The sequence below is a fragment of the Thamnophis elegans genome, chromosome 9 (genome assembly GCF_009769535.1).
Source record: "Thamnophis elegans isolate rThaEle1 chromosome 9, rThaEle1.pri, whole genome shotgun sequence".
NCBI classification, from domain to species: Eukaryota; Metazoa; Chordata; class Lepidosauria; order Squamata; family Colubridae; genus Thamnophis; species Thamnophis elegans.
The window spans coordinates 55,774,695-55,788,771 of NC_045549.1; the positions used below are offsets into that span (position 1 = coordinate 55,774,695).

General features: G+C 38.7%; 1 protein-coding gene across 2 annotated transcripts in view; it reads right to left on the bottom strand.

Annotated features, from left to right (window-relative positions):
- Positions 1–2,169: 2,169 nt before the first annotated feature.
- PALLD (palladin, cytoskeletal associated protein) overlaps positions 2,170–14,077 on the bottom strand; it is a 207,587-nt gene continuing 195,679 nt past the window's right edge. For both annotated transcript variants that reach the window (XM_032224482.1, XM_032224483.1), the window contains 5 exons: positions 13,863–13,995; positions 12,377–12,584; positions 10,653–10,818; positions 8,318–8,451; positions 2,170–5,288 (listed from right to left, as the gene is read on the bottom strand). In XM_032224482.1, the coding sequence (XP_032080373.1) occupies positions 5,122–5,288; positions 8,318–8,451; positions 10,653–10,818; positions 12,377–12,584; positions 13,863–13,995 (808 nt within the window). In that variant the 3' untranslated portion in view covers positions 2,170–5,121. The remainder of the gene's footprint in view (positions 5,289–8,317; positions 8,452–10,652; positions 10,819–12,376; positions 12,585–13,862; positions 13,996–14,077) is intronic.

Genomic DNA, 14,077 nt, shown 5'->3' on the forward strand with positions numbered 1-14,077 from the left:
TAGCAGAATCAGATCACAGGGAGAGAAATTTCTAAATTAAGTAGGAAAGTATAAGGAAAGGTGGAAAAGGGAGAAAAAAGGAACAGAAAGCTAGATTAGGAGGATAGAAAGGATAAAGGAAAAGAAGAAATTGAGGTGAGGAAAACATCAACAAGACAGCAGCGCAGCGAATGAATGGCTGCACGCTGAGTTGGAAACAGCTGGCAACAGAACAATAGATCCAGCTCAGGAGCCCAACTAAGCAGCCCAATGCTGGAAAAGAGGCAATCGTGAGCAGTGAAATGGTGGCTGAATGGCGGGCAAGAAGGTAAGCTGTTGGAGGCAGCAAACTGGTGGCTACAGTATATCCAGTAATTGCCTATACCCATACTCCAATCGGCAGCCTAGCTTGAGGGGCAGCCAGGCATCCCAGGACCCACGTCCTAGCAAACTTGAAGCAGTCCTCCCCTGCAAACCTCCAGCCTGGCAGCCCTCCCCAGTAACCTGCCTCAGGTGGAGGATTTGATCAACATCAACAGGTTATGGTCTACCTTATCAAATGCCTTACTGAAGTCCAAGTTAACTATATCAACCGCATTCCTCTGGTCCACTAATTTTGTCACTTTGTCAAAGACTGCAATAAGATTAGTCTGGCATGATCTGTTTTTGACAAACCCATGTTGGCTTTTGGTTATTACTTTGTTTACTTCTAGGTGTTCACTAATTCATTGTTTGATTATCTTTTCCAGAATCTTTCCTGGTATTGAGATCAGGCTGATAGGTCTGTTGTTTCCTGGATCTATTTTTTTTCTTTTTTTGAAGATGGGAACCACACCAGCTCTTTTCCAGTCCTCTGGCAGTTCCCTGGTGCTCCAGGATCTCTGAAAGATATAGTTCAGTTGTTCGGAGATCTCGTCTGCCAGTTCCTTCAGACCCCTGGGGTGTAATCCATCCGGTCCTGGTGATTTGAACTTGTCTAGGGTAGACAGGTGCTCACTTACCATTTTCTTCCCTATTTCAATTTGTATTCCTAATGTGATTTTTGTGGTGCTGTTTTTCTTTCTGGCAGAGGACAAAGGGCATGGAGTAACCCATCCAACAAAAGGAACCAGTGGCTGTGAGAAATTGGTGGTGGGAGAATCAGTGGAGGAGAGGAACGCAGCAGCAGCAGAATCAGGTGGAGGGGTGATCGTAGCAACAGTAGAATCCATGGAAGGGAAATTGTAGCAGCAGAGACAGACAATACAGCAGCAGAGGCGCATTGATTTAGATCTCTAAAGTTGAGTGGTGGGCTGAGTGGAGCAGATCAGACAGAACTGAGCCAACCAGAAAGCTGAACAGGAGGCCGAGACAGCTGACCAGAGCAGAGATGAGGCTGAAAAGACCTGAGCACCAGACAGAACAGAGCTGGCGGAGAAAACAAGAGGTTGGAGTAGCAAATAATGCAAGTGAAGGCAACAATTAAACTTGAGGTCCCAATAGGAAAAGAGGGAAGACCCCAGTACAGAATAAAAATAAACACAGGGCATAGAAATAGTCAAATAAATAGTCAAATAAATAGGCAAATAATGACAAGAATGGAACATTAAAAATCAAAGAAGAATAGTATTAATAAAAATAAATCAATAACGCAAATTTTAAATAACGAGGTAGGAAGTAATTGGAGCTCAATTTTTTTTAAAAAGGATAAAGAAGAAAAGGGTAAATAAAATGAATATAATAGTAAGCAAGTTACATAAATAACAAGGTAGAAAAATGAGAACGTAGACAGAAAAAAGGATAGCAAAAAATAGGCATACCATATTTTTCGGAGTATAAGACGCACCTTTCTTCCTCAAGATGAATTTGAAAGATCAATTCCTTCCTAGCCTTAGTCCATGTCTCTAAGTGAGAAATTTGTTGAGTTTTGACCCATTTTATAACTTTTCTTAAAGTTTGTTAAGTGAATCATTGCAATTCTTAATAACACACTTGTTAAGTGAATCTGGTTTCCCCATTGACTTTGCTTGTCAGGTCACAAAATGGGATCACAAGAACCTGCAGTTGTTATAAATGTGAGTCGGTTGGCAAACATCCAAATTGGGTGGGTTGCTGCCGGTTTTACTACCGGTTTGTTTCGTGCATGTTTTGTGTGCATGCTCTCGCTTTGCTTGCATGCGTGCACAGTTCAATGTATATTGTTCTTCGTGCCTGTGCAGAACAATTTACAGTGAACTGCACGCTCGCGGTCACTATAAAACAACATGGTGGAAACATCAGCGGCAGTGAGGGAACCGGTTCGGGGGCGTGGCAAGCCTGGGTTGCTGCCGGTTCTGCAGCCCAGGCAAAAATGCCTCTACTGGTTCACTACCTCTAATCCAAATGACCATGGGGCTGCTGTTACGTGTTGTGGCCCGCCAGCAGCCAGTGGAGCTTCCGCAGACTCAGACAATGAGAAGATTGGGGAAGAATTTGGGCCAGTTCTGGAGCCTGGGGAAGGCTCGGGTGGATGCTCAGCATTGGACACAGAGATAGAGCTTGGGCTGTCTGGCATTTCCCAGCCAGAGAGGCAGCTGCCTTTGGAGTCAGAAGAGCAAGGAGGAGAAACAGCTGGGGCCTGTTCTAGATGCGCGTATGCACAGAGCAGATAGGTGAGGCGAACAATGAACCAGCTCAGAAAGCAAAACAAACGTGGACGCTGACTGGCCCCTCCCTGACTGGGTAATAAATAGGAGGAAAAGGGAGTGATTTGGTTGTCACAGACAACCGTTGGCATTTCTGGAAAGTTTGCTCCTTGTGTGTTTCGTGCGACAAAGGCAGCCTTGCCAGAAGTGAAGTTTGTCTATTTCTCTCGTCTGGGAGTTCATATCCTTGCATTTCTCATAACAAGCTCATAAGGACTATTGTTTCAGTTAATTTCTTGCAGGACTCTTGCCTGGACTTTCTGTTGGTAAATGCAGTTAATTCCCGGTGTGTCAATAAAGAGGGGTTTTTCTTTGTGGGCAGCCTGCTTTTTTGCTTCTGCGAAAGCTGGGTCAGAACACAAGGGTCATAAGCATAAAGAATAAGGCAAAAATTGCATGCATTTTTAAATTGGAACTCCCACTTGTTATTATAAGTTATTAAAGGAAACATCAGAAGAAATTATTTTCAACAGAATTAAGAAGTACATAAAGGTAGTCTTTGTTTAGAGACTGATCGCTCAGTGATTACTTGCAGTTATGACGATGATTTTAAAAATAACGTTATAAGCTCTCTTCACATTTACTATTTTTGCAGTTTTGTGAAACAAAAGAAAACTGAAATAAAATAATAAAATAATGATGTTTCGCTGAATGAGTGCTTCACTTAAAAATTGAGTTGTTGGTCCCAACGTGGTCATTAAACAAGGACTATCTGCAGTGTGATCTTAAACTACAACTTAGAAGTAAACCTCACCATTTTATATGAAACAACCCTCTAGTAGGCCGTTTTATTCTTTGAGGTCTCATTAAGAATTATTAGCAAGAAAATACATTTTTTCCTGAAATTTGTGTAATATTTATTGATATCAAATCCTTATGATGCTAGCTCAATAATCCAAAATAGTATGCTTGTACAGATTTATAAATACAAAAAAAGAAGAAGCAAATTGTCACTAGTTAAGCTAAAAAAATAGTAATTAAGCTAAGCAAGTCACATTGACAATTGGGCAAGGATTAAATTGTCTAGATCCAGAGCATTAGGACAGTCATGTATGACAACACATATAAGCCAAATTCCTATTGTTGAATTGTTACCATCTGAACAAGCTTCCATAGAAAAGTAATTTTCTTTTGTAATAAAGTTTTTATTAGTCACTATAAATCTGAATAGTGTACTTAATAACAAAGGGCAAAAGCAATACAGGAATAGCAGTTAATGCAAAATAAATGGCACGGCATATTACAACCCCCCCCCCCTATTTTTATGAAAAGTATGTATTTGAATAACTGAGAAAAGCATTCAGATTTTTCATTATAAATAAACTTGCTTCATATAAGGAATACAGTGTTTTCCTTTTGTAACAGAGTATTATTGTACCATCGGACAACATTTCAGATCTAACTGAAATAGCCTTCTACTCCCTATCAACTGAGTTCATTTTGAATCAAAATTGCTTAATATAATCTAAGTGAAATCCATTAACTGGAAAAAAACAACTAGTTTTTTGGCCAGTTAACTATTTTCAGTTCTTCACAAGTTATCAGCCATAGGCAGGGTTCCTATTCATACAGCAGTAATCAAGAACAGCAAAACTGTAACCTCTAGTATACATGCAAGCGGTGTTTAAAATGTAACATTTCCTTGTATTCCCCAACATTTACTTATCTATTCTCTATGATATGCAAATTATTTAAACCCTTATTGCAAACTCAACCCATTTTCCACTTACGCTATACTCCTACTTATCTTCCTTTCTATCACATATTCTATTCAATCAGATCTCCAATATTGTTTTAAAAAGCACTGAGGTTTTGCTCACATATCATTTTTAAGAAAGGTTCCACTTTTGCCTTTTCTCTTATCTCACTGTTATAAAAGTAACATGAATCTAAGCATCATATTATAGGCATCACAGGCAAAAGTCAAAGCCTTCTGATATAAGGTTACTTTACCTACCCTAATACAATTAAGGTAAAACTTACATATCCTGTTTCCTAGAAAGTCAATTTTAAACACAAAAACATCACTTATTTCTCTTCCCTTTTGCATCTTGCTTTACTCATTCAGTATTGCACATCTGAACTATTATTATAATGCACTCCTAATATATATATATATTTAGTGCACTTCTATTCATTACACATTAATAGCACCTACAAACTGCAAAGGCACTTAGCGATAAGTGTGCAGCATATTTATTTTTGCAAAATTTCACTCAATTTAACACTTGTGAATAGGATGATTCAAAACAGTATTATCTACAATGTAATAAGAAATGGTTTTAGTGAAGGTGATTTGTATATGCAGACTGCATTTCTCTCTACTAACTCCTAATTTGTTACACTGGACAAGAAAGATGTGGCTGGATTCTTTTGCGCATAGAGGTGTCTATCTTGCGTACAGTGGCGTAGATTATCATTGATCCATACGATGGCATTCAGTGTTTTAAAAGGAAATGGTATATCTGGTAGTTAATACTTAAAGATCATCACTTTCTACCAATCCAGATGTCAGATGTCCTGGGTTTGCTTCTGGCTGAAATGCAGCTTTGATATCTAGTCCTTGGTCAGAAAGTGCTGCATACCGACTGGCGGAGGGACGCACCTTCTTTGGCTTAGTGGTTTGGGACTGTTGTTGCCACTGAGCTGGAAAAAAGAGAAAATGGGAAGCAGTTTACCAATGCCTCAAAACATAAAAATGGGGAAAATTACTGAGCCATTTTATCTTCTTTAAGGGGGAAAGGACCAATCATTCAATTTGATTAAAGAATTATCACAAAACTATCTAAAATCAGATTGCTGATTCATATAGCAATTATCAACCAGGGAGTCAAGTTACCAAATCCCACTGGAGATGTTTGTTAATATAAGAAATGTAGGGAGACGTGCTGCCTTACATACAGTCACTATCATAAATTGTTCTTTTGTCCTCTTTCTTTTACAGTGAGATCTGTTCTTCTTCTTTGCCTCATATTCACTTGGTTATTTTCTGCTAATTTCTAAAGATAATGGATGTGAGAAACAATATAAATTCCTGAAAGTATATGGAATGGACTTGGGCTTTATCCAAATTCATTCCTAACTGGCAGAGTGTTTAAAATAAGCTTTTACAGTCTACACACAGACACACACAGAAAAGTTAAGAACAAGTATTGCTTTGACCCAGCACTCTCCTATGCCATTGACTTTTATACAAATGCTAGAAGACTACCAAGTTTCTCTGGAACTTCTAAATAAAAGAAGAGGAACGTGATCTTAATAAATTCCGGTAAGAATAAGAACATACAACTAAAACTTTTTAACATTATGATAATGACAAGGGGTTATCTCACGTAAAACATGACTTATTCTATACCAGCCTTTTCTGAAACATTTTTATAGACAGAAAAATATATATACAAATGGTGTTTTGTTCTCTGATAATCACGCAGTAGCAGCAGGTTTCACTATATCCCCATTCTTTTTTTTCTCCCCCTGTGTTAAATCTCCAATTTTCATCTACAGGTGAAACTTGAAACATTAGAATATCCTGCAAAAGTTCATTTATTTCAGTAATGCAACTTAAAAGGTGAAACTAATATATGAGATAGACTCATTACATGCAAAGCAAGATAGTTCAAGCCGTGATTTGTCATAATTGTGATGATTATGGCTTGCAACTCATGAAAACCCCAAATCCACAATCTCAGAAAAGTAGAATATTACATGCAATCAATAAAACAAGAATTGTACATAGAACAATATCGGACCTCTGAAAAGTATAAGCCTGCATATGTACTCAGTACTTGGTTTAGGCCCCTTTTGCAGCAATTACTGCCTCAATGCGGCATGGCATGGAAGCTATCAGCCTGTGGCACTGCTGAGGTGTTATGGAAGACCAGGATGCTTCAATAGCGGCCTTCAGCTCTTCTGCATTGTTCGGTCTCATGTCTCTCATCTTTCTCTTGGCAATGCCTCATAGATTCTCTATGGGGTTCAGGTCAGGCGAGTTTGCTGGCCAATCAAGCACAGTAATCCCACGGTCATTGAACCAGGTTTTGGTGCTTTTGGCAGTGTGGGCAGGTGCCAAGTCCTGCTGGAAAATGAAGTCAGCATTCCAAATATCTCATCTGCGGAAGGAAGCATGAAGTGCTCCAAAATCTGGTAGACTGCTGCGTTGACCCTGGACTTAATGAAGCACAGTGGACCAACACCAGCAGATGACATGGCTCCCAAATCAACCCAGACTGTGGAAACTTCACACTGGACTTCAAGCATTTTGCAGCCTGTGCCTCTCCATTCTTCCTCCATACTCTGGGTCCTTGGTTTCCAAATGAGATGCAAAAGTTGCTCAGAAAAGAGGACTTTGGACCACTGAGCAACAGACTAGGTCTGTTTTTCTTTAGCCCAGGTAAGACACTTCTGATGTTTGTTGTTCAGGATCGGCTTGACAAGAGGAATACGAAATTTGAAGCCCATGTCCAGGATCCGTGTGTGGGTGGTGGCTCTTGATGCACTGACTCCAGCCTCAGTCCACTCCTTGTGAAAGTCCCCAACACATTTGAATGGCCTTTTGCTGACAATCCTCTCCAGACTGTGGTCATCCCTGCTGCTTGTGCACCTTTTTCTTCCACACTTTTCCCTTCCACATAACTTTCTATTAATGTGCTTTGATACAGCACTTTGGGAACATCCAACTTCTTTTGCAATTACCTTTTGAGGCTTTCCCTCCTTATGGAGGGTGTCAATGATGGTTTTCTGCACAACTGTCAGGTCAGCAGTCTTTCCCATGATTGTGATTCCTACTGAACCAGACTGAGAGACCATTTAAAGGCTCAGGAACCCTTTGCAGCTGTTATGGCTTAATTAGCTGATTAGAGTGGGACACTTTGAGCCTAGAATATTGCACCTTTTCACAATATTTTAATTTTCTGAGATTGTGGATTTGGGATTTTCATGAGCTGCAAGCCATAATCATCACAATTATGACGAATCATGGCTTGAACTATCTTGTTTTGCATGTAATGAGTCTATCTCATATATTAATTTCACTTTTTAAGTTGTATTACTGAAATAAATGAACTTTTGCACGATATTCCAATTTTTTGAGTTTCACCTGTATATTACTATATAACAGTATAAATGACTTTTCTCTCTCACACTAGTTTAGAGACCAAAAGGTTTTTCACATACAATATGACAGCAATGTGGAACTTAAAGTGGACTGATTGCAAATCCCTGGGAAGTAATACAATTAGATGGGGATAATAATGATTACCTCACTGACATGGCATGGACTCTTCAAATCTACATTTAGAATACCCTTTCAATATATGCACCAGAATGTGAGGAAGGCCGTTTTCAGAGGCTTGAACCATGTATGGCTGGTTATTACAGAACAATTGATATCAATTCTACTGATCATCCCTGAATGTAGGGAAAATATAAACAACATAGATAATGTACCAGATATATCATAATTCTACTTCCCTGTAGATTGGAATGTAGTCCAACTCTATGGCAAACCGAGTAGTACAGAATGTAAAGCACAGATATTTAAAACAACTGCTATGCTTTATAGGCGGGCCCGATCTAAAGGTCAACAAACCTGACACTAATATTGTTATTATATAAGGAATAGCTATAGGCTTGGGACAATTCTTCCAAATACTCTCAACATCCATACAACATCTTACTATAGACATCCAGTCTTGCTGTGCAGGAAACAATCCCAGCTTCATTTTTTGCTGATGCAGTGTACCAACCAGCATCTTCTTTTGTAGCTCCTTGAATAAGCAGGCAGATGTATCCATGATTATCTTGGTGCATGCTTAAAATAATAAAGAGACACATGTAAAGATATAACTAAATAGCAGTCCATTTTGCCGCTGTCCTTGCCCCTTCCCTACTCACCCACCGACCCTGGATCATATGGATTTGAAAAACACCCAAAGCATTTTAAAGCCTTTTAAAAAGCACTACAAGCTGGCAGCTGTTTTTCAAGCCAGCAGCAACCCTCCCCTACTCACCCATGGGCCCTGGATCACGTGGCTGTGAAAAACATCCCAAAAGGCTGTTTTTAAAGTGTTTTAAAAGACTTTTAAAGCACTACTTTACAAGCTGGCAGCATAACTGCTTTTCAAACCAGCAGTAGGAGTGGGGCTGATGGTGAGGGGCAGAGTGAGGCTGAATGCCACCACTCCACGGGCTGGATACTTTGCATTGGTGGGCAATATCCAGCCCATGGGCCGTAGTTTGAGGATCTATGTATTAAATTCATCATCCTTGATCTCAATTAGTGGCTATTTATACACTGAGGTTGCTCAGCTCCATAGATATTACTTTTATATATGCCAAACCTCGATAACAGGCTTCACAAATCCTGTGCTGCTGTACTATTGGTGGGACCTCTCTGCTACAGGCTGCATGTTCTGTATTTTAGGTCTTTTTGGGGTCTCCTGTATACACAGGACATGGGTCTCCTGTGGGTCTCCTGTATACACAGGACATCACAGCTATTTTTGGCACAAGTCCCACAACAGTTCTTCCTTACATTCAATATTTACTGAAATAAATAGTCATCTATGGACCTGAAAAGGTCCTTTGCGGGACACACATATTATCACAGATGGGAATGAGCAACCCCCTATACTCATGAAAGGTGCTTCTCTGAAGAATGTGACTCCCTGAAGCATGTCTGCTGTTAACATATTTGAATGTCCCTGGGCGACAGTTTATAGCTGGCTAATCCTTTTAATCCAGAAGCATCCAAAGCATAGTGAGGTTCTCATTACCACCTGTAACACTTTCAAGTGTTCATAAGTTTTTGAGGGGTACTTATTCATGAGAATTACAGTATATTCCACTTTTCCTTTAGAAGGTCTAATTGGTATACATAGCACCTCTTCCGCCAATTTCTTTTTTTTTTTTACCACCAGAATCCTATCATACGGATTGATCTGAGGAAGTGTGACTGGTCCAAAGTAATCCAGTGAGCTTCTGTGACTAAAGTCAGAACTGGATATATAGTAACTTTCAGGGTCTAGTCTAGCATTTCCACACTGGCTCACCTGGTCATTTTGAATGTGATCTGTTTACAAAGACTAGAACTTTCAATTTATGATAATAAGAAGCTTAATTTTGCAGTAAATATTAAGCAGGTATAAACTCTTCTCAAACCATTTATGGTAATTGAAAGTACTATGACAGTGTTTCTCAACCTTGGCAACTTGAAGATGTCCGGACTTCAACTCCCAGAATTCCCCAGCCAGCGCTGGCTGGGGAATTCTGGGAGTTGAAGTCCGGACATCTTCAAGTTGCCAAGGTTGAGAAACACTGTACTATGAGATCATCTGTATTTAGGAGTAAATAAAATATTTTTGGTTATGTTCAGAAGATAGAAAAGTGGATCATTGGAAGGTTTCAACTATAGAACTAAAGTAAAAGTTCTGTTGGTACTGGGACAATGCGGATTCCTGCTTCATACCATTCATTTCGTGCGGAAATGTAACCTATGGGGTATTATCATATACTCCCTATCTACAACAATTCCTTTGTACAAAACCTTTCTCAGCATCTGAATGTTATTTTAAAATTAGCAGTCATGTATAAATTCCCTTAGATCTGGCTTGATTTGTCTTAAGATGACTTATTGATTTGTCTTAAGATGACTTGGCAAGTAGCAATAGCAGTTAGACTTATATACCGCTTCATAGGGCTTTCAGCCCTCTCTAAGCGGTTTACAGAGTCAGCATATTGCCCCCAACAATCTGGGTCCTCATTTTACCCACCTTGGAAGGATGGAAGGCTGAGTCAACCCTGAGCCGGTGAGATTTGAACCGCTGAACTGCAGATAACAGTCAGCTGAAGTGGCCTGCAGTACTCCACTCTACCCACTGTGCCACCTCGGCTCAGTTAAATGTATCATTGGCTCAAAGTGTTCATGTATTAGTTATTTATACTGTTGCTCAAGCCTTAAAATGTTCAACATAGACAAGTGACACAGTTTTATAAACAGAATATGACACTAACCTCACTCTGTCAGTGTTGTATATGAGTGACTCATTTTCCTTTTTCCAGAAAATCTGAGGTGGAGGCACACCTGAAACCCGGCATTCCAGTCGCACAGGAAACCTCTCAGCCACTCCTGTGTTCTGTAGTTTCTCTATAAATACAGGTGCCTTGTGTGCTTCCTTAGCTGAAGAGACAAAGATCCCCCCACCACATCAGTATATATTTTGTAGTGTGTTCTCTTAACATTTCTTAGCACTAGGGGTACCTGACAGAGAGAGGTATTTGGAAAATGTCATTTATTTGCTGCTACCTAATGGGCTGAGGAAGATGCAATGTTCCCACTTGCATTAGGAGAAAAAATGAAGGCCCGTGGGGGTCTAGACAAATGGTTATGATGAAATGTAATATTTTGCCATAATTGCTGATGGTTCCCCTATAATGAAGCACAGCATCCAAATATTTCAGCTTGGCTCTGTTTTCCCATTGCAAGTGATTAAGCAAAAGCTGATGTAGAAGTCAGAACTTTTAATTATATCCACAGACAGTCCCATTTTCTCACTTTCCGATCAACTTCAAACTTTGCTTTCTGATTCTTTTGGGGAGGCAATAAGATCTCTCAGTGTGGATATAACAGACTGCTATAGTTCCTTGTTAATTTCTGGGGGGAAATGGCACTTCTACCAATAAGAAAGCAAGCAGGGATTCATTCAGTTTGCACTGCTCATGGAACAAGGAGCTAGACTTCTTAGCAATTTGAGGTTTCTGTTATGCCTGAATATGGCCAGGATTTCATAAAAAAAAAAACAAATCAAGAGATTTTTTTTTCTCTTATCAAAATTTATCTATTTTTCTAATAGATAACTGCAAACAAGCAAACAGGCCAAGAATAGTTTTTCATACCTTCTGCAGGATATAGTGCTATTGATGTATTTCTTTCACAGGCCTTTTAAAATATTCTAACTTTGGAGCTTTTACATGAATGGCTCCCACATAACAGATATTCTAACCACTGCAGACAATGGACAATGGCTGGCTTCAAGGCTCTTTTATCTATAAAAGTGAGATCAACTATCTCCAAGAGCCAGTTTGATGTGCATGACTCAGATGCTTCCCATTGGTTCCTTTACATAATCACATAGCAATATGGATGCTACTCACATAAAAGCTAGTTTTAAAGATCCCCCAAAATAAATGTATTTGCATTTCAGACAAGTCATTTGCTGCTTACAATTGGAATAATACAGTAATGAATGCAAATCATCAGTTGGAATACAATCCACCCAGATCTCCTAAACATTGGTTATGTAGTTCCAAAATAGTGATGGCAGCATAGATTATATTCATCCCTTTTGGTGATCTACATTCATTCAGTTATAAGAGTGAGGCTAATTTTCTTGCTTCTTGCATAATAATGCTTTATAAAAAGAGGTCTCAGCTGGCAGCTCCAATGTGCGAGACTGCAACTCATTCATAAACTATCTCCCAATACACACCTTAGGCACCCTTCAAGATAGTCATCTACCATCTTCTGTAATATGGGCTTTTAATACTACTATACTTACAGGATGTTACAAAGTATAAAGTGAATGGGTAGCATAATATTGCTGATTAGCAATAATAACCAGGAAACTTTTGTCAAATGGCAAAATATGTGCTAAAAAGAATTATAGAGAAAGGAGCCACAGTTGAACCTTATGTTCAGGCACTCAAATCCATTTTTTCAAATTATGTAAGTGTCCTACCTGCCACAATCAGTTCCAGGCTGAAAGTGTTCTGGCCAGCTCGATTAGTGGCATGACATGTATAGATGCCAGCATCCCTTGCTGTGACTGGCTCTATGATTAAGGAGTGTATACCATTTTCCCGTACAAGCATTTTGTGGGAATTATCAGAACGTATTACTCTTCCATTAAGTTGCCAGTTGATGTCAGGAGTAGGCAAGCCACTGACCTTAAATAAAATACACCACAGTCCTCAGGAAAGCGAAAGTATACAAAGAATGTAGAAAAACTGTTGACAAAATGTTTCAGTGCACTGTATTCTGTTACCCCAGAAGATCAATGGATAAAAATTCGTTAATTCTTTCTGCATGCATGAGCAAACTTTTTAGTATTCATAGATTTCATCATGGCAAGCAGTTCTATTTGAATGGAGGTTCCATTAACAAAATTAAATACCACAATTCATAGAATGAAAAGATTTTATGCCTTGTGACCTTTTTTACATTTAATAATATCTTGATTGTTACCTTCAAAGAGGAATGTCTTGAAAAGGTTTCATTGAGCAAAATTTCTTTTTAACTGTACACTATTCAGGAAATGAAACTCCATATTCAGAATTCAAAAAAAATCACATTTCAGCTTATTGAATGATAAATATATATAAATAACAATTCCTGCTTGGCAAAGTTGCTTTGACAGCCATAGAACGATTTTAAAAGCACTCCAATAACATTCTGAGTTACCTAAATACAATTGAAATTCACTAGTTTTTACCTTGGGAAGATTTACAAAAGTTCTGAAAAGGAATATACAGGGCAAATCGATTTTGTTTAATATTTACAAAGTGTTAATGTACAGATAGAGTATTTTCCATTATATATATATCACTTTCTTACTAGACAACCTCCTCATAGAGACCTTGGGTGAGATAATAATATGACATGTTACTCCAACAATCATTTTTAGGATAATGTAAATACATAATGTTTACTTAAGGGATTTACTCAATCCCTTACTATCTAAAATCATTCTCCTGTATTTGTAAAAATATAAATATAATACACATACAAAATTCAGTCAATATAAAAGTAGTCCTTGACTTACGACCATTCATTTAGCAATTGTTTAAAGTTACAACAGTATTGGAAAAATTGACTTATCACTAGTCCTCACACTTATGACCGTTGCAGCAGTCTCGTGATCATGTGATCAAAATTCATGTGTTTGGTAATCAGCATGTATTTAGGTTGGTCACAGAATCCTGGGGTCACATGATTGCCATTTGCAACCATCCTAGATGGCTTCCGCCAAGCAAAGCCAATGGAAGAAGCCAGATTCACTTAATGACCATGTGATTCACTTAACAGAAAAGGTGGCAAAAAGGTCATAAATCAGGCACAATTTCTTTAATAACCACCTTTCCTAGCAACAGAAATTCTGATCCCGATTGTGATCATAAATCAAGGTGCCTATAAGTTCAATATTAAAAATAAAAATTTAAATGTACCTTGCAATCCATTCTACAAAGTTTTCCTTCTTGAACTATCAGATCTCCTGGAGCCTGCAGGAAATGTGGTCGGAAGAAGCGTTCCTGGATTGGTTCATTTTCATCTCCACTATCCCTTGATCGAGACCGTGGTCTATAGATGTAATATGTAAGTCACCCCAGAAATATAGTATATTTCCAAATTTATTTACATTGCTATAGCTCAAACAGATATT